This window comes from Melospiza melodia, chromosome 3 (genome assembly GCF_035770615.1).
Source record: "Melospiza melodia melodia isolate bMelMel2 chromosome 3, bMelMel2.pri, whole genome shotgun sequence".
Lineage (NCBI taxonomy): Eukaryota > Metazoa > Chordata > Aves > Passeriformes > Passerellidae > Melospiza > Melospiza melodia.
In genome coordinates this window covers 50,320,140-50,339,399 of record NC_086196.1, presented here as the reverse complement: position 1 = coordinate 50,339,399, position 19,260 = coordinate 50,320,140, and the positions used below count along the sequence as shown (strand labels likewise).

At 38.3% G+C, this 19,260-nt stretch overlaps 2 protein-coding genes across 7 annotated transcripts in view; one reads left to right on the top strand and one right to left on the bottom strand.

Moving 5' to 3' along the window:
- Positions 1-1,365: 1,365 nt before the first annotated feature.
- C3H6orf120 (chromosome 3 C6orf120 homolog) lies at positions 1,366-4,174 on the top strand. 2 transcript variants are annotated; one of them, XM_063151704.1, is made up of 2 exons: positions 1,366-1,472; positions 3,143-4,174. In XM_063151704.1, the coding sequence occupies exon 2, from the start codon at positions 3,187-3,189 to the stop codon at positions 3,742-3,744; it is 558 nt and encodes a 185-aa protein (XP_063007774.1). In that variant the 5' UTR covers positions 1,366-1,472; positions 3,143-3,186; the 3' UTR covers positions 3,745-4,174. The 2 variants fall into 2 exon arrangements, with proteins under 2 accessions (XP_063007774.1, XP_063007773.1); XM_063151703.1 differs by lacking the exon at positions 1,366-1,472 and adding an exon at positions 1,576-2,061.
- Positions 4,175-4,912: 738 nt separating this feature from the next.
- PHF10 (PHD finger protein 10) overlaps positions 4,913-19,260 on the bottom strand; it is a 22,700-nt gene continuing 8,352 nt past the window's right edge. For 2 of the 5 annotated variants that reach the window (XM_063151700.1, XM_063151698.1), the window contains 8 exons: positions 18,906-18,989; positions 17,357-17,490; positions 17,096-17,245; positions 15,833-15,942; positions 14,263-14,416; positions 6,855-6,963; positions 6,404-6,592; positions 4,913-5,143 (listed from right to left, as the gene is read on the bottom strand). In XM_063151700.1, coding sequence (XP_063007770.1) covers positions 5,058-5,143; positions 6,404-6,592; positions 6,855-6,963; positions 14,263-14,416; positions 15,833-15,942; positions 17,096-17,245; positions 17,357-17,490; positions 18,906-18,989 — 1,016 coding nt within the window. In that variant the 3' untranslated portion in view covers positions 4,913-5,057. Of the gene's footprint in view, positions 5,144-6,403; positions 6,593-6,854; positions 6,964-11,661; positions 11,818-14,262; positions 14,417-15,832; positions 15,943-17,095; positions 17,246-17,356; positions 17,491-18,905; positions 18,990-19,260 lie in introns of all 5 variants that reach the window. The other 3 variants (XM_063151701.1, XM_063151702.1, XM_063151699.1) reach the window with 3 other exon arrangements.

Genomic DNA, 19,260 nt, shown 5'->3' with positions numbered 1-19,260 from the left:
TATATATATATATATACAGGGACAGTGACTCCAGCACCTCCCTGGGCAGCCCATTCCAGCGTCTAATCACTCCTTCTGTGAAGAATTTTTCCTGGTGTCCAATCTATACCTCCCATGGCAAACCTTGAGGCCACTACCTCTTGTCTGGCTGTTTTTTGCCTTGGGGAAAAGACCCACCCCAACCTGGCTACAGCCTCCTTCCACATGGTTGTAGACAGTGATAAGATCTCCCCTGAGCCTCCTCCAGGATAAACAATGCCAGCTCCCCTAGCTGCTCCCTACAGGACAAGTGTTCCACATCCTTCACCAGCTCCATTTCCCTTCTCTGGACTCACTCCAGCACCTCCAGTGAAATTGACATCTATGTGGAAAATGAAAGACTGCTGGAAATAACAGCTCCTTATCGTATCATGCTTTTGTGTCCAATAGTATATTTGTAGTGGTCTCAATACTCAATCAGAAGAAGAACTTTAAAAATGAGGTCTAGCAACTTTTATTTTAATGTTTTAATGTTTTAAGCAGAATTTTAAGCAATATTTTAATGTTTTAAGCAGAATAAAAGTCTTTATACAAACAAAACTGATTTCAAAAAAGCTAAAATTTATTAGAACGTGCATTTGGCAGACTTATGCAGCCAGTTTCTTTGATCTAGGAATGAGGAGAGCAAGTTCCACGGGTTTGTGAAATTAGAGGGCTTTGAAGACAGAACATTAGCTCAGTTAGCACAGGGCCCTCAGTACACAAGGCACATCATGTAGATTTTTGTTTCTTTCAAACTTTCACTCTTGCTTATGATTTTAAGCAGCTCAGCCACGTCAAAGTAACTGTTGAAATCAAGGGGTATTCAATAACGGTGTTTGGTATATTTTCTCTCTGTCACACTGCTTTTCTGTTCTGTGATCTTAGGTCAGGTTTATGCCGACAGTCAGATGAACTGTCACTGACCCACGGAGGGACACCTATCCCCCAAATTATTCCAATCTCAGTACAGTTGAAGGACGCCTACTCTAATGTCAGGCTTCCGCGGCGGAAAGCGCTTCCCACGGCGCACCGAGCTCTCTCCGTTCCGCCCTCGGTGCCTCCCCGCCCTCCCCAGGCCCTCCCCTCAGCCGCGCTCTCGCGATACCGGGGGCGTGGCCGTGCCCGGGGCGGGGCGGGAGCGCCCGGCGGTACCGGCGGCGTCCGGGGGCGGCGCCTCCACCCGCCCCCAGCGACTCCCGCCGCGGGCCGGGCTCTGCCGGCCGCACCGAGCGGCTCCCGCGGCGCGCAGAGGGAGCGCCGTTCCGCCCCGCGTGCCGGCTCCTCGGCGCCAGCTCCTCTCGGCCGCCGCGCTGCTCCGGGGCCCGTCCCGGAGAGGGGCTTTCCCGCGGCGCCCCGGCCGCGCTGCGCTGCCGCACGTCCGCGAGTCCCCGCTGCTCTTCCTCGCCGTTGCTGCGGCCTTGCCGGAGCCGGAGCCCCGCGGCAGGTGGGAGGTGAGCCGAGCCCCAGCCCCCGGCCGGCGGGGCGACGCCGGCCCGACGCGGCCACCCGGGGGGAGCGGCCCGCTTGCCCCGAGCCGCCGCCGCCCCCGGCAGGGGTCCCGCCCGCGGAGAGGCGGGGGCGAACCGGGGCGGGCAGAACTCCTCGTTCGTGGCTCTGTCCAAGGTCTCTTGGAATCGCTTCTCCTCCCGAGCGCTGTGCCAGCGTCACGACGCTTTCGTTCTTTCCTAGATAACTTTAATTATTTTCTGGTCAGATGTGGAGCTCCTCCTGTGGCTCCGCTCGGCTTTTTCATCACTACTTCGATGGACAAGTGACAGAGTCAGCTCCCTCCTACGGTCGAGACAAGAGACTGTTTTTTTTCCTGTGGTTGTTGAGGGAGTTCTGTCAGTCTGGCAGGTTCGGCACATGCTGCACCTCGTTCTTTTATGCTGTCTGTGCAGAATTGTGACCTTGCAGTAGAGAGGCCTCTGGGACAGAAAACGTCAAACTACAGAAACGGGCATTTTTTTTCTAATGTTTTTCTGCCCTGGATCCGTTCAGTTGTAGAACTTCTAACATTTAAGTGACATCTCAGTGGAGGTAATGCAGTTTGTTTTGGTGCTAGCAGGGTACAAAACGAGTTACAGGCAGCTTTCTGGTTTCAGATAATTGTAGTCCTTATGGAAGGAATTAGGGGGTGAGAACCTTCCTCTTAAACACAAAGTTGTTCAGGCTTGTGGCTCCTGTGATTTGCATGTCAAATTCAGTCAGCTGTACGCTTTGGAAGCCTTCAGCAAGGTTTGGAAATTGCTGCTTTGCACACGGTGACTTAGTGCAGCTGTTCAGAGGGCTGGAGTGTGGCAGGCATACTCAAGCTGCTCCACTGGGAGTGTGCAGCAAGGAGGGAATAGGCTGTAAGAGCCTTGATCTTGCAGCAGTCCTTTCCATTTTCCCCTTGTCCTGGTACCTTCAGCTTTATCTTTTCTACCCAAGTGCTGTAAAGAGCTGAGCATCTATACTCTAACAAAACCTTCCTGAAAGTAAATGCATTTTTTCAGGGAAAGTGTGCCAAATTTGTTTCTAGAAACAAGCCATACATCAAGATCATGAATTAATGTATTACCTCATTAGATAATTTGTTTTTATTTCTAACTCCATCCCAATGAAAGCTGGAATGCCTACTGCTTCAAGTCCACATCCAGATTTGCACCTTTACTGTCTTTTGAAGTTGAGAGGATGAGGATGGGAGAACAAATAGGATGCCTTAAACACCTCATATAAAGTTAAGCATCTTCAAGCATACAAAAGCCTGCCTCTCCTTAATTGTTTTTTTGGTTTTTTAAAGTGAAGCTAAAATCATTATTGGATTTCATCCCTCCTGGGTATCTGTCAAGTTTGGCATGCATACAGGTAGAATGAAACTAAAGTCTTTATGTCAGTTCTGTTGAAAGAATACTGGCTTGATTAATTTCTGTTTAATTTTTGAAAATGTAAGCCATTTTATTCTGACAAAGTTCTGAATCTTAGCACTGGTTTCTGTGACTATTAAAAATACATGAACACAATTGAAGTTAAATTTGTATGGACTAGGGAAGATTTATAAGAATGACCAAATTTTAAAAAGTAGATTAGTTTCCACAAGGGAATATACTAAAACTTGAATTTTGCATTGTATTCATAGGGTAGAACACGGACACAGGAAGAATCCAAAAACAACTGAAGACCATGGCAACACACTGGAGAAGAATCCTGACAGTATTTGTGACAGCTCAAGTACTGTTAGTAGTAAATGCCTTTGAAGAAGAGGACGTACCAGAGGAATGGATTCTTCTTCATGTTGTCCAAGGTCAGATTGGAGCAGGAAACTACAGCTATTTGAGACTAAATCACGAGGGAAAGATCGTTCTTCAGATGCGGAGTTTAAAAGGTGACGCAGACTTGTACGTGTCTGACGTGACACTGCACCCCAGCTTTGACGAGTACGAGTTACAGTCGGTGACTTGTGGCCAGGACATCGTGCACGTGCCCGCACACTTCCGCCGCCCTGTGGGAATCGGGATTTACGGGCACCCCTCTCACCTGGAGAGCGAGTTTGAAATGAAGGTGTACTACGATCGAACAGTGGTACAGTACCCGTTTGGTGAGGCTTCTTACAACCCTGAGGAGATGGAGGCAAACCAGAAATACTCACAGTCTACAGAAGATGAATCTCAGGATGAGGAGTCTGTTTTCTGGACTATACTTATTGGAATCTTGAAATTAATACTTGAAATCCTTTTTTAAATTGATACACACTGGACTTAAGTCACACTTCATCCTGTGAAATTGGTATGAATGACTTGCTGTTATACTTAATACTCGCTATGTTTCCTGAAGAGATATTTAGGTTACATTTCCAAAACCAGAAAGGAAGTGGGGAGAAAAAGCCATATTTAATTTTATATTGAAAATCCTCCCCAATATGTAAAATGAGCAGCCAGGACAGTATTTGCAGTGCTCTTCAGAGACCAGGGCTTAAAAATGAATGTATAGTTGTGATCTTGTTAAATTCACTTAAAATAGGTGCTTAGGAAAATCAATTCCAATTCAGTATTTTCTATTGTTTTTTATAAAGAAAAATGAATAAACTACTGCGCTTCAGTCCCCCTCTCAATTTAGAGCATATTTAAAAATAAAACCTGCTTCCTTTTCTGAGCAAGCATCTCCAGTAAAACTGATCAGCGTGTTTGAGTGTATCCATGAAGTTGAGGAGCTTAGGGTGAAGGAAGGAGAAAACAATCAATCACCTAAGGGAATAGATGTCTGTATTCTTACTGCGTGTGCTCTACATCACATCAGCCATCTGTCAAACAGAGGTTGGTCCAGTCACTCATCACCACTACAAATCCATGACCTGAATCAAGTGCATGTTGCTTCTTGGCTATTACTGCAGGGAGAGGGAGCCTTCAGCTGTTGTTACTTGTCAATATGACATTTTTGTCTCATTAAAAACAACACAGCATACAGGTATCTCAAACTTGAGAGGTGCTTTCTTACACTTCCCTTGATAGCTTTTTGTGATTGATTTTTTTTTCCAAGCACATATTTATGAATAAGTCATTACCTTGCGCAGAAAATTTCTGCTGAAAGGGATTTGCAGTATATTGTAAGAAGGTCATCTCATGCCTACTCTTCCTTAGAAGTTACTTTTACCAGGAATACTTTTTGCTTTGGTTGAGTATTTCAGAATAACCAGTTGCTATGCAAATAAAGTACATTACATTGCTCTGTAATTTTCTTTTCACAGGGCTTACTGATAAGTGCACTGAAATAAACAAGTATGTTGCTATAATTTTATACAAATGCATGTATAATTTAAATTTCATTACTGAAAATCTTCTCTTTTTTGAGTGGTAATTTGGCTTGCCTCTCTCAACACCTGACAGGACAGTAGTGACTTGTATCACAAAAATCACTATATAGACAAAGTTTATTTAGTAAAAAGAAAAAAAAAAAAAGTGGTATTGCTCCTCTTATTGAGTGGTTGATTAAATAGCACCAGAGTATCACTTTAATTTGTGCAGTTAAGTTTTGGACAGCAAGTATTTAGGGCTTTCCTAGCCTTCCTTGCTGTTTTTCCCCCTTCTTCCTCCTCTTCTGGGTACAGGAGGGTCTTTCTGACAACAATCACAAATCCAGCGACCTAAGAAAAGAAAGTTATCAATTATTGGGAAACTAAGTTTGTTACTGTCTTACCTATTTAGGCAGCCCTTCACCATTCTGTTAGATGCTTATCTATTTGCAGTATTTCCTTTAATGCAAACAACAAATGCTTTTAAAATTAAGCATCCTTTCTATAAGGCAGCATACACAATTCACACTCGTTATGTGTAACTACTGGCTACACCAATCTTCATGTACCTCAAGAAGTGCCAGCACTCCAAGGAGGTGGTTATTAGGTAAGAGTTTTACAAACAGTGCTCGAGTTTGCCTGTCATATTTTCAGGTGAATGACTACAGTTCAAGGTTGTGAAGTTACCCAGAGCAGAAATCAATGGCAGCTGGGGAAGCATTTAACTTTTTATTACAACAGCTGGAATCAATGGCTGCTTTGGTAATTTTGTAGTTTTGTAGACATATAATCTATTTTGATTATATTCTTAGGTCAGCCTCAAAGTGAAATCAGCCACAGAACCTGTACAATTGTGACAGCTAGCTCCAGTGCTTCCCAAAATGGGGCAGTACAGTTTGTTTTAAGTAATGTCCAGGGAATACTGTCACTGCCACTGAATAACGTATTCATGAACTTACCATGGATGTGGAACTACATGTAAAGCAACGGTACCACCTGTTATTTTCTTTCTACTGCCCTGAGTTGGCCACATGATATGAGTGACTTGGCAATTTAAAGCTGCTGGCTTGCCTGCCTACCTATGGAGGTACTTCTGTTGCAGTTTTGATGTTTAAGAATAAAAAAGGAAATGAAAGGGTTTAAAGAGATATTTACAAATATTAAATTGAGACAACTATTTCATTTAGAAGCTAAAACAGCACAATTAATGTGAAAGCTATACTCTAGCAATATGCAGCAATACAGTTTCTTTTACAGGTTTCTTCAATGAAAAGAGGTAATTATTGTCAGTATTCTGTGGAAATGGAGAAAACATAGTTCTGAGCGAGCCTGTTTGGGTTATGCTGTAAAAGCCAATTATATTTCCTGCACAGGAAATGTGACGTTTAACTGTGCACAACCAAATATACAGAAATAAAGCTTAGTAAAAAAATTGGGTCCTGTAGTGTGAATGTTTTCCTATACTGTTTCTTCCTCTTACTCTTCACACTTGTTTTAAACTATTCTTTCAAAAGAATATGTATTAATTCATTAGTTCATGTATTAATCCTGAGAATGAGCCCAGGACTTAAGAGGAAGAGGGAAGGGAACAAGTAACTCTTGCTTTATTACCTGAAGGGATAGCATCAAGCCCCACACAAAAAGTGTGATAACCACGGTCACATACATCACAGAACATCATTTCTTCTTCATGGTGAGGCTGCCCACATATAATGCAGGTTTTACACTCCATACATTGCCAAGGGTAAGTCTTAATCATAGCAACAAGCTCCGGGGTCATATCAAGGCAAGAAGGGTGGCCTAGATTAAAACCAGCATTATTATTTTTATGCCTGAAATGAAATTTAAAATTAGTTAGACTGTTTGCTTTTACCAAACATGAAGCTTAGCTCACCTCCTGGTGAGATCCCACAGTGTGAGCACAGAGAACATGAAAGAGAGATGGGATTGTAACAAAGGACAGAAAAGGCAACTGAACTCCTGCTACATATGGAGTACACTAAATATGTCCACAAACAGATCTGGATCCTTAGGAATTGACTTAGTGGATGTAGATACTCACCACTGTTGTCACACTGGGAGCAATGTATAAGAGCTTCAGGTTTTCCTTTCTTGTTGGACTCCTTACCCTTCAGACAAATTCCACATATAGCATTTGGAATGACCTTTGGCTGGAAGGGTAGAAGAGGGCTATAAATTCATTCCAGAAGAATTTACAGATTCAACAGGAAATGTCATCTCCTTAACTATTAAAATCTATAAACTATCTGTCAGGATGTGTGAACCCTGAAACACGTGACAATCACTGACAAGCAGCAGCACTGAAAAAAATCATAGATTAAACTACAAACAATTTTCCATTTGTTATATATAGTGAGTTTTATGTCAATCCAATTGGATCAAAAGCAAGTACTTGGCTCTTCCTATTAATTCATCAGCTAATATTCTCCTTATGGTAAACTAAATGTGACATAACGTGAAAAATTTCAGGAAGAATCTTCCAATATAGAATACTCTTTATGAACTTCTGTGTGGATTTCCTGTATATGAAGGAAATATATAGGGGTTTTTCTGCATTACATTTGTCCCTACATATAGAAAATTAATTATAAAAATAATAAGCTTGATTTTTTTCCTATCTTCAGTTTCAAATTATATGGTTAGCTATGCTGCACAGGGCTGTATTCCTTTTATCATTCCTTCTTGTATGCAGTCATAATCATTTAAGAAACAAAAGCCTTGCATTTGACTAGAGATTTTTACATTTATAATTTTTCTAAGTTATCATCTAGAGTGTGTCTGGGTCCATGAGATCCATTTAAAGGGCAAGAGAAATAGCAGGCTGTTAACATGTGAAATATACATATGCCTAGGTATTCTGTACATCAACTCCGTAGATACAACAAGTATCATCCTGATGAGGCCTTGGGAAGAATTAAAGCATCCTGAATTTCAGAAACAGGGCAGTAGTTACAGTGTTGAGCTTTGACTGCTGCACACTGAACTCAGTGGGAAATGCAGTCTACAATTAATGTAGACTCACTGATGTTAAACTGACTAGCACCAGTTTTTAAAAACAATGTTGCTGCAAAGACCCAACTAGCAGAGGGAGCTAAAGGCTCTAAACAGCTGTCAATAAGAAGAATCCCAGTCAACTACCAACCACTCGTGGGGAGAAGAATAAGGTTTAATTTTAAAACAAATTTAAAAAGTGAAAACACAAAATAAATAAATAAATAAATAAATAAAATTACAAAGATCTTTTGCAATACAACTTATCTTTAAGTGTGTTTATTTCCCCAGCCAGTTTTTGACAGCACCTAGCAAGGTAATTAGTATCTTGACTCATTTCTAAAATCAGGATGCATTGCTTTAAGTTTTCTGAAGTTTTCAATGTGCTTTTCATGTCAAAACATGGCTACAGCCTGCATCAAATTGTTCGGTCTAAGGAGTTTTATTCAAGAAAGCAAAATACCCCACCAAATGTTTATAGGTATCTTCCTTCAAAAGATGACAGAGGCATTCATAGACTTTTTTTTGCTTATTTATTTTAAAAAAGGAAAGTCAACCTGTTTTATACATAAATATAATAATAAACAGTAAAAGAAGTCTAACACACAAACATCTCTACAAAATAATAAATATAATGGAAGGAAAACCACGCATAAACTCTTTTACTATTAACTATACTACGTGTCCTACATGTATACCTTTATACCCTGCTCCTCCCAACAAAAGTGGCACATGCTTAAACCTTGTCAGCGTGGCAGCATCTACCCTTCCATTGTTTAGGCTATTTTTAAATTATATTGTAATATACGAAACCAAGCCTTTCCGGAATAGCAAGCAAACTTTTCTAATCAGACTTCTGGCTTGTTACAGATTTGTATTTTCCTGCCTTTAATATACATCAGCACACTTCCCAATACTCCAGCCAAAGCGAGCTGCTTTTTGGACACATCCAAGTCTTACAAGTGTGTGCAGTTCACATTCTGATACACATAACTCTCTAGGTAGACACTGCTACAGATGCATTTATTAACAATGCTTCCATCTAGACTTAGTTCACTAACCTGTATTCATCAGAAACTGTGCATATTAAGGGGGGGTGAGAATCACAGACTTTTAAGAATGAAGTTCCAACAGTATGGAAGTATTTTTACAGAAACAACAACAACAAAAATTTTAAAAACTCAAGACTATTCACATTTTAATCCAGTTCCATTCTATCACCATAAATGGCTTTTAGAAATGCTATTAAAAAATGTGTCAATTCCAAAGGGGAAGTCACAATATCCCATCTCATGAGGAGTAAATTTTCCTTTCGATATCCCCATCTTACTGGGATAAGATATGAGAGAAAATGAATGCAGGGTCAAAATGACAACTGTGATGTGCAGGTTTTCACTTCCATGCTGCTGTGCTGCAGCTCTCAAAGTAGCTTTCCAACTACACCATTTTTATTTTACATCCTATTCTGAATGCAAAGCATTACATTTTCATATACAGTGACCCAAAACAGAAGTGTTGCAAAATAAAGATACTCAATACATTTCAGTTTTATGTGCAAAAAAATCTTTTGTACTTTTAACAGTACCCTGCGTGTGCAATTGTAGCAGTCAGTCCTGCAGCAATAGACTCACTACTTGGAACATGACAAAATGTAAAACACATGCTAATCGTTCTTTGTTAAAGAACTGACAATAAAAAAGACTCCATATAAAATACAGTATTTCTTTTACTTGAAAATAACTCAGTGGAAATGTATGGAATCCTATAATACTCATAACGTGGCTATACATATATACGCTGATGCCATAGCAATTATCCCTCAATTTTAACTACATGTAACCAAAAGATTAGTGTCCTACAAAAATAGTCCAATATTAGAGAACAATACAGAACAAAGGTATTATAAAGATTTCACAGGAAAAACATTTTGAGTCAGTTAAGCCTTCGGCTCAAAGTGCCTTAACATGCAGGCACATATGGTAGGTATATTGTTAACTGATGTTTTCATAGACTCACAAACAAGAATCAGTCTGTCTTGCCCGTTAAAACAGCTCATGTAATTTGTCTTATTGCAGTATTTCAAACGTTCCCACAAACAAGAAAGCCAATCCTCTCACCCTCCTAACACATCATCACCACCCCGGACTTAACCACAGCCGGACGGTTGATGCAGGCAATGTATGCTGACATTGTAAAGATGAGGCACTGTAACTAAGACCTTGTTACTGCGATACTGACAGAATCACAGTAAGTAAGTGCTGTGGGAATCCATTCTCAAAATGCAGTGCTCTATACTACTACCACTCTTGTACAATTTTAAGTTCAAATCAAAGCTCTGCTCCACCAGTCCTCTCTCTATGCACTCATAAGGCCATTAAATAGATTCAACTAATCAAACACTTGGGCATCTCGCAGCTAAGTGAAGCTTCTGTAAACTAGTGGCACACAATTTCTAATGTCAAGTTACACAAAGCTAAAGAAAAATTTCAGCCTTCATCTTTGGATTTCATGGGAATACTGAAATGCATTCTATGTCTACAACTTCTTGCAAAGTTACATATAAAAAAATATATATATGTGGTAACCACATTTTAAATCTACACAGTTCACGCATTTCTTAATAAGTTCCTGAAAACAGAAAAAGCAACTGGAGCTTGCTGTCTGTAATGAACCTGTACAGATACTGTATGTAGAGGAAATTTATCAAAGCTGTCCAATTGTTGCTGGAAATTAGCTTCTTATTGTAAGTTATAGTTTATTTACTATAAACTTGGTAAACACAGATAGTAAATATTTATAAACATAAAAGGCAAGCCATCAACAGCTCACTTTTGCTGAGACAGATTCTCAGTATGTACAAACTTGTCACTGACAAAAATGTTCCCTGTCCCTTAACTATCAATAAGTAATCCTCACTGGTAAACACTCAACCCTATCTTAACTTAGTGTTTTCCCTCCTTATGGATCTATTCCTGCTCTCACTTAAGTCAATGGAAAATTCTCATTCCTCTCAGCGGAACAGGACTAGACAATTACCTGCTTTAAATGTGTTACAGTTTATTCAGATCCTCTCTCAGTATGCAGAACAGTAACATATAAACAATGCATGTCAATTCCCACTTCTTCTGAAAAGTATTTTTATCATAATTCTTGAAATTATTATATAGAAACACTGAAGACTGGGGTCTTAGGTTCGGCAATCACTGCGTGATAGCTGAAATGTCTTAACATCCTCACCAAGTTTCTAGTTTAGATAAAAGCATATTGCCCACAAATGTTACTACATAGTATGAACTACATAAAAAGCTATTTTCCAAATACTATTACAGGGGTTACATAGTGTGGCCTATACAGCTGTAATAAGCTTTTTGCCTTCCATCCTATACATCATAATATTGCAGGATAAAAGGCTGTATTTAAAATTAATGTTGTAACAATATGCTCAGCCATACCGCTGCACTTTATAGGACTGATCTCTTGGTATGCTGCCATACAAAATAGGAAAAAAAGTAATGGATAGTGAGTGCTAGCTTCAAACTAGCACACATTTCTGACTGCTATTTTAAAGCAGACAGAAAGATGTTGAGTTCCAATGATAAATCCACAATGGATTTTTCTAGCGTTATTGCTATGAATCTAAGAAGTTAACCCAATAGGAGGCCACTGTACAGCTAGGGTAAAGAAAAGCCCCACACGAAATATAAGCAAAAAGGAAATAAGGAAGCAAACAGATGGAGCACACAACAGGAGAACAGCTAGTGAAGTACAGCAAGCAGAAGTTCCACATTATTAAAAAAACCAAATACTTCAGGAAGAAGCTGGTGAATAAAATTCAGTCAGGGGCTTTTTTCTTCAACCTTGTACCCAGGAACTGATTTGGGTAATACAGAACGTTTGGAACCATCTTTTCTTGGAGTAGCACTTTTGTCTCTTGTTTTTTGTCTTCCCTGAAAAGAATCCTCCTGGTTGTCTGTGGCGCAATCACCTTCAGATACATTGCCAGACGAATTGTCCTATAATAAAAATACCATAGCTATATATTTTTTTTTTGGATAGACAGACAAGTCTTTCCTATGCCCCTTAGAGTCAACTAAGGTAAGAGAAGGATATGTCATTCCTTCTGCAAAAGCATGGGGTTTATCACAATCTAGAACACCTTTGTTCACAACATTTATCATCTGTTTTTTTCTGGTTTTAGAGACTGCATCAGCAGTCATGTTTTTGCAGTTGGTCTTGGTACCAGTGTGGGGAGCACAACAGCATAATTCTCTGAAGTGTTTTCATTAGAAATCAGCAATAAATCAACTAAATGCAATATGCTGGTTACAACACGTAAAGGGCCAGCAAAAAGTTAAAAGTGCCCCTGTTATGCATTTAAAGTATACAAGGACTGCCATGAATTAAACACGTGAAGGTTTTTTTCTGCCATCCTCACCTACTATTTTCACCAGGAGCAATCTAAGTATTTAATTTGGACTGCAGCAGAAGAATGCCATCAATGGCAATACACACTTCCATATTTAATACAGAATCAAACAACAGAATTTATTTTGCAGTAAAAGCTTCTTTTTTTTTTTTTGAGGAATAAGGAGGCAAGAAAGAGGGGAAGAGGTTCAAAGATGGTGAGAGATCAATGTAGCATAATTAAGAGAAGAAGCACAAGACTTTTCTCAGAAAAGTGTTAATAAAGGCTTCCAAAAAGCTCCAGAAGGAAGCAGTGTGATTACTCACATTTATCACAATAAAACCCAAGAGGCCAAATAACAATGGTGCCCTACATTAAAACACACTCTGTAAAAACAATAGTAATCAGCCTGTGCCCTAGGACCTAAAATCAAAACAGACAAAACAGACACAGAGCAAATGGTAGAGTGTAACACAAAAGCAGACTGAACTATGTGGCAACAAGAAATGGTAGGTTTCACCAGTATTTCAGGGGAAGGGTTATTTAGGTCAGACCCACTAAAACACTACAGAAGAGAAAACTGCTACCAACTCCAACAACGGAGCAGGGGGAGGTGTGAAAAAGGAGAAGCGTATTGTGGCACTCACCAGGGAGATCTGACAAATGGGAGATACTCCAAATCTGACCATGTCCCACCTCTGGTTTTTTTCTGTCCTATATGCCCCCCTCAATGACTAACTATCCAAGAACCCCTGCTCCCACAGCCAAAATCACTTCACAGGAATCTGATTATCAATCTTCCACACTTCTCTACACTATTCAAACTCAGAGACATTTTTCCTTCTGCATTCCGTCACAAAAAAAATTTCTGAGCCTCTGTGAAAAATCAAAAGGATAGCCTGCTTGGTCCAGTTACTTTTCTTTACCATTAATGAGAATGGAATTAAATGGAAAAGGAATCTGGGGAAAAAATGAAAGACCAAATGACCAACTGTAAAAAAGCTGGAGTATGATTAAACTGAAAACTCCAGTTGACATTCAGCATGCTATGTTTCTAGGATTTCGTCTGAAAAAAATGCAAGCAGAAAGAGTGTATTAAATACCTCTCTCTCTTTTGTTAACCTACAAGCTGGCCTCTTCCTTTCCTCAGTTATAAGTTTCTTACAAAATTCAAAGAAGATAAATATTTACATGACAAAATTTAGAGTTGTACATATCCACCATCAAACATGTTCATCAATCATGCTAGAAATTGCTAAATGCACTGTGAAATTCCACTGCTGTTAAAAGTAGGGTTAAACTTCTGGAAAGAGATCGTCCCCAACATACAAACTGCACCAATACACCAATGGTTCGGGTGTACTCAGCTGATTTGAATCTCAGCTGGCTCATGAGCATTTAAAGCTCTATCAAGATAGGTATGTGAAAGTTTCCCTTAAGTATCAGCTAGCAGTTAATTTTGCATTTGCATAAGTGGAGAGAACATAAATATCTTTTAAAAGATGTATTGTAAGGTAATAAAAACACAATGCTTTTTAGCTTCTTTTTAAATTGGAATTAAGTTACTGCTTCTACACTTAGTGTACAAGTACACTTGCTGCTTCCACATCACAGAAAAAAAAATTTATGAGGTTATTAATGCCTTTGCTATGGGGACAGATTCTGTGGGACTTCCAACAGCAAAATATACAACAAAATATACCTGAACTATAACATTCATTCTCCTCAGAAATGCCAGCAACTTCCCCTTGGGAAAAAGCCTATAATGAAGAGCAGCATTGGGAAGTTTCTTCAAAATTTCTTTAAACAAAACAAAACAAACAAAAGAAAATTTTAAAAAAGGAAGAAAAAGCCTGAAATATTTGTTCAACTTACTCTGAAAATGGACCAAAACCAAAAAGCAATGGAGAGCAATGTTATGAAATAAACAGAAGTACTAAAAAAGGTCTTCCCTTCATTTTGCAAATGTTAAAAGATTCTAAGAAACTAATTAAACTAACAAAAGTCAAGGAAAAGGATTTTTTTGTTCAAGAATACTTTCAGTTTGTCTCACCGAATTGCCTTTGGTTTTCCTTTTTTCATCACCTCGCCCTTCCTCTGCATCATCTGAATCTCCATCACTGTCCAGTGTAAGCAGCTCCGGATCCAAAGGAGGTTCATAAAGGGCTGTGTTTAGCGGCAAGTAACGAAGTTCATCTGGAGAGTATCTGAAGTTAAATAAATAAAATACGTTCATTCATGTGTACTTTATGCATAAGTATTAAGTTACACAGTATGCAGGGACTTAAATAATAGTCTCCTTTTTTTCAGGAAGCCACATAAAAACATGCAGTTCGGAAAACAAAGAAAACATACTAATTTCTCTTCCCAAATGGGATGCCATGTATACTGCTTATCTTCTTTGTAGAGCAGATATTCATGGAACACAATTTGCAAAGTTTTACCCAATCCGTGTTACTATGCCCAACAGACCATACACTATTTTATCCATGTACTGTGCCCCATAACGTGTACAATTCTAACCCAGGGCACACAAACACGTCCAAAGCAAAGTAAACAACAGAGCTGTACAGATGATTATTAAGAACAAAAAACTGCAAGAAAACAAGAAAATATAGTTTCAGATGAATGTACAAGTGTAATCTCACTGCTTATAGCCAGATACAGCTCAACATGCATAATCCATGCTTTTTCTTTTTAACATTAAAGACTAAGAAAAAAAGTGGAAGTCCTCTTACTGCTGAGGACAAGCACTGTAAGAACAGGATACTATTTTGCTGCATATTATGAAAGGTCACGTCCTTCACTGAGATGGAAAAGCAGTTTCACTAGCAGCTTACAATTGCAAAATAAACATAACATGAAGTAATTTTAATTCAATTGATTTAATAAAATTGAAGTCCTTCAGGAACATCCTGTAGCATGCAAATTTTGGGTGGGCTGTATGAACACTGGAAGGAGCAAGGCACATGCAGACAAAGAGCTTCTCTACAGAAAACCAAGCACATACAGCATGAATACCATCTCTACTGTACAATAAGAAGACTTCAGCAAAATCTTCAAATCTGTATAAATTTGTTCAACAGTAGCATACTGCTAGTAAAATCTTAAATTTATGTCAACAACACGTAAGTCAAGTAACACATTTTTCATGAAATGTAAAGTTTGCAATGTCTTTCTCTCTCACTTGCAAATCCAACATCAAACTTAAACCACAAGACCAAACTCTTTAAAAAGAGTTTCTAAAAATTCAAAATGGAACATCAAGACTCGTGATCAGAAACCAGCATAACAACACTGACACAAAAACATTAATTTTAGCACATGCAGAGGCAGATGATAAATAAACAGGAGGGTGGCAGGAGTGAAATCAGTGTCCCTTTTTACCATGGAAAATACCTGAGCAGGCTAAATCTCAGGCACTGCAATACATCAGCAGAGACAGTGCTCTTGCAGTCAGTACTGTTTTCTTAACAACAGCTGTCACACTATGCATCTTTGAAGACTATCAAGTGTCTAAAACTAAAATCAATTTGAAACCTTCATGCAAAGACAGTGAAATGTTTTCCACCTGCTAGATGGAGACAAAAGAGATCAGTGCAGCTGGAGTGCTTTTAAAATACCTTTTGTAGTACTCCTGGAACTGGCCGGGTATGAGAGCCACTGGATAAGGACTAACCTTTGTTCTCTCTGTAGGCAAGACTTTGTATTTTCCTTGAGGCACCTGGATAATCTGCATTGTTTAATATAAAACAATGACAATGACATTTTTGTTTCACATACAAACATTGAGCCTTCCTCACCAAATACTCCTCCAAGTATTATTTTAACTTGCCAGTTTTACTGAATTGAAACGACTACCTGAGTTCTCTCATGAGAAATTCAATGCATTAAAATTCTAAGAGATCCCAAAACAGTATCATGGATTAAATCCAATCCCTAAGTATCCAATCCCTAAGTATCTAGTGGATTGAACAAAGATTAGGTAAAACCCCTTTAAACAGTACACTATGAGAAATAATACTGAAATTAAAATCAAAATCTAGCAATTGAAACAGTAAGCATCAACCTTTGTGACTGGCATCTTTAGCAAGAATTATCACTGCTGTTCCATATTGTTTTTGAGTAGAAAGAATGTGCCATCTGTGTACAATTCTGAAACCAGACTGTACTATAAAAAAAAAATCCATTAATATATAAATACATAATACAACGGAAAGGAGAAGCTTACATAATGAGCCTTCCTTCTCTTAGAAGGAAATAGAAATAATTATCCACTATCTTGTCTCTAACATGGTCAATACCAAGAAAATGAAAACTTTCCATAATTGTCTGCCATGTGACAATTTGCAGAGAAAACTTTTGCTTTACCGCCTCTATAGAAGCAGAACAGCACTGCTTCAAAATGCCAGATAATTTTTTTTAATCAAGCACAGAGGCATGTAACATATGCAATACAAAAATAATAAAACAAATAACAAAAAACAAGGGCATAATATTGACAAGCACACTTTTACATGTAAAATAGTTTTCTTTCTTACTTCAGGTATTGTCAGGCAAAATTTTGGAGGTATTCAAAAAAAGAATTAGTCATTTATAAGAATAAATGACGGTCTTAGTTTTATGCTAAGATTATCAGAATAAAGACATGATACCAAAGTAACACTGAGATTTTTAGAGCTTTCTGAGAAAAACATTTTCAAGTTTAAAAAGTTTGCAGGTTAAATATATTTAGATTATTATTTTTAGCAGTATTACCCATTAATCACCCCCCCCCAAAAATAGCTACAATGGTAACAAAACCAATTGTTTTCTCTTCATTCTCTTTATTAAAACAAGCAAGGAGCTGCTTCCTCCCAATTGATAAGAAATTTAAATCTACCTACATGTGTCTGTAAATCAAAATAGGCTCTTCTTTCCTCCATCCGCTCTCGGTTTAAATTGCTGTTGAATTCTGCAGCTTTCTTGGCAGCTTTTTTAATATATTCTGGAACTTTACTGGCTTCTACTTTCTGTGTGTTCTGTTGCTGCATTTGCTGGAATAACACCAATTATATTAATTCACATACATTTCACTATCAGTTCAAGAAGAACCTTTTCCCACACTTCCATTGCAGATTTGGTTCACTTAAGTGGTAATTACTTACAGAATACTCTTTGTAATGATCTGTTATTCGCTGCCGTTCCTTCTCTTGCAGTATAACAGAATACTCAGCGTGTTTGGCAGGGTATTCTTTAATCATGAGATCAATTACTTCATCGCTACGCAAAGCTGTTAGACCTAAAATAAATAAAGTAATAATGATGCTATCTGGCGAAAGTAACTGTAGGCTATTTATATCTCACAATGACCAACTCAAAGGTTTTGAGTAGCTGAAGACAACAACCTGCTGTGCACAATGCTTTTCCTTCTCAAGCAGCAGCAAACTTGTCCATTTAGCTTTCAAGGCTGACTGGGAGTTTGCTTGTACCCGAGGCTCGTGTCATTTCTTACAGCTACAGACTCCTCTCACTGACTCAATCACCTACCTAACCTCACTGGTGAGGCAGAACCTTTGTTCTAGATGGGATCTCATGTACTGTTAGTTTCAGTTTCCAGGGCTGCTGAAGTTTCATTACCCTGCAGAACCTTTACTGAAATTAAGAGGTTTACATAAAGTCTCTATACAAATCAGGGAAGAATTGCTAGAAGAGCAATTCAGAGCAGCAAACTGCACATAGACTCCTGACTCCCAATTAAAGCATTTCACACTCAGAAGTCAGAATGCCTCAGTTTGCAGCTACAATGCAGATCTCCTCCCCTGAAGGTTCCAACACAACTAATCTCCAGACATGGACAATAGCATGGAATGATTTATGTCATTACCACTGATTTTAACTATAATTTTAAAAACAAGGGTAGTTAGCACACATCTCTATTGGATAGGTGAGGCAGAACATAACATTTTACCTCTATATATAAAAATTAGATACAGTTCTCTTATGAATAGTTAAGTTAAAAAATAGCTGACAAGTGAGAAATAAAGGGGGTATACTAAAGATTGTTAGCATATAAAATGACATTACATTTTCACAGACCTTTGATACACAGAAAAAACCCCATGGCACCATAATTTAAACTCTACATGTCCAAATCACATATATCAGAAGAGTAAGAAAAAAGCCCTTTCAATAAAAGCTTCAGAAATTAGATCAATCCATTTCAAGTATACTCAATTGCCTTAAAATACACTCTTCTAATTTCTAACATAGAAGCTGAACCATTTAAGATACACTGATGTCTGTAAGCCTCCAATGCAATGCAGCAAAATAAGACTAACATATATATGAAGACACTCTGTACCTATATATGCAATATATACCACCATGCATGCATGTATATACAAAGTATATGTATGAGACCACACTACTATGGTGGTCTCTTTTCTAAGAGAAAAAGACTCTAAAAGTTAATTTAGATTATAGAAAAATCCCCTCTAAGCAATTAGAATAGATCCAAAATATATTTGCTAATAATGAATCTGGAATTCTGATACAACATGGTCAATTTACTAAGCCAAAAATAAACCAGTTTTCATTTCAAAATTTATGTTTCCAGTTGAGAGCGATGCACTCTTCTCTACCAAACTGAACCCCTTTTTCAGAGAGCCATACTTTTTATACTGTAATAAGAAGTCTAAAAATTTGTTTTCTTACCTAGTGTGCATTGAGTCTCTGTGATAACATTTAGTTCTCTGAGGTAGAGTTTCTCCTTGTGAGATAAATCTCGCCTTTCTAAATCTCAAAAAAAAACCAAAAAAAAAGAAATAAAAATGGGTGCAGTAACTGAAACTCCCCCATAAACACTGTCAAAGTACTTCAACAATTTTGTTTCCAGGCAGCTAGTGCCTGTATTACACTGCTATTTCAAGAAACATGACAACTTCATAAATTCATTTTAAATTTAACACACAATGTAGAGACATGATAAATTTTCTTGACTTATAGTAGGTTAAGACCCCCTCTACAGTTATGACTTACATAAAAACTACAGAAACCTGATGTATAAGTT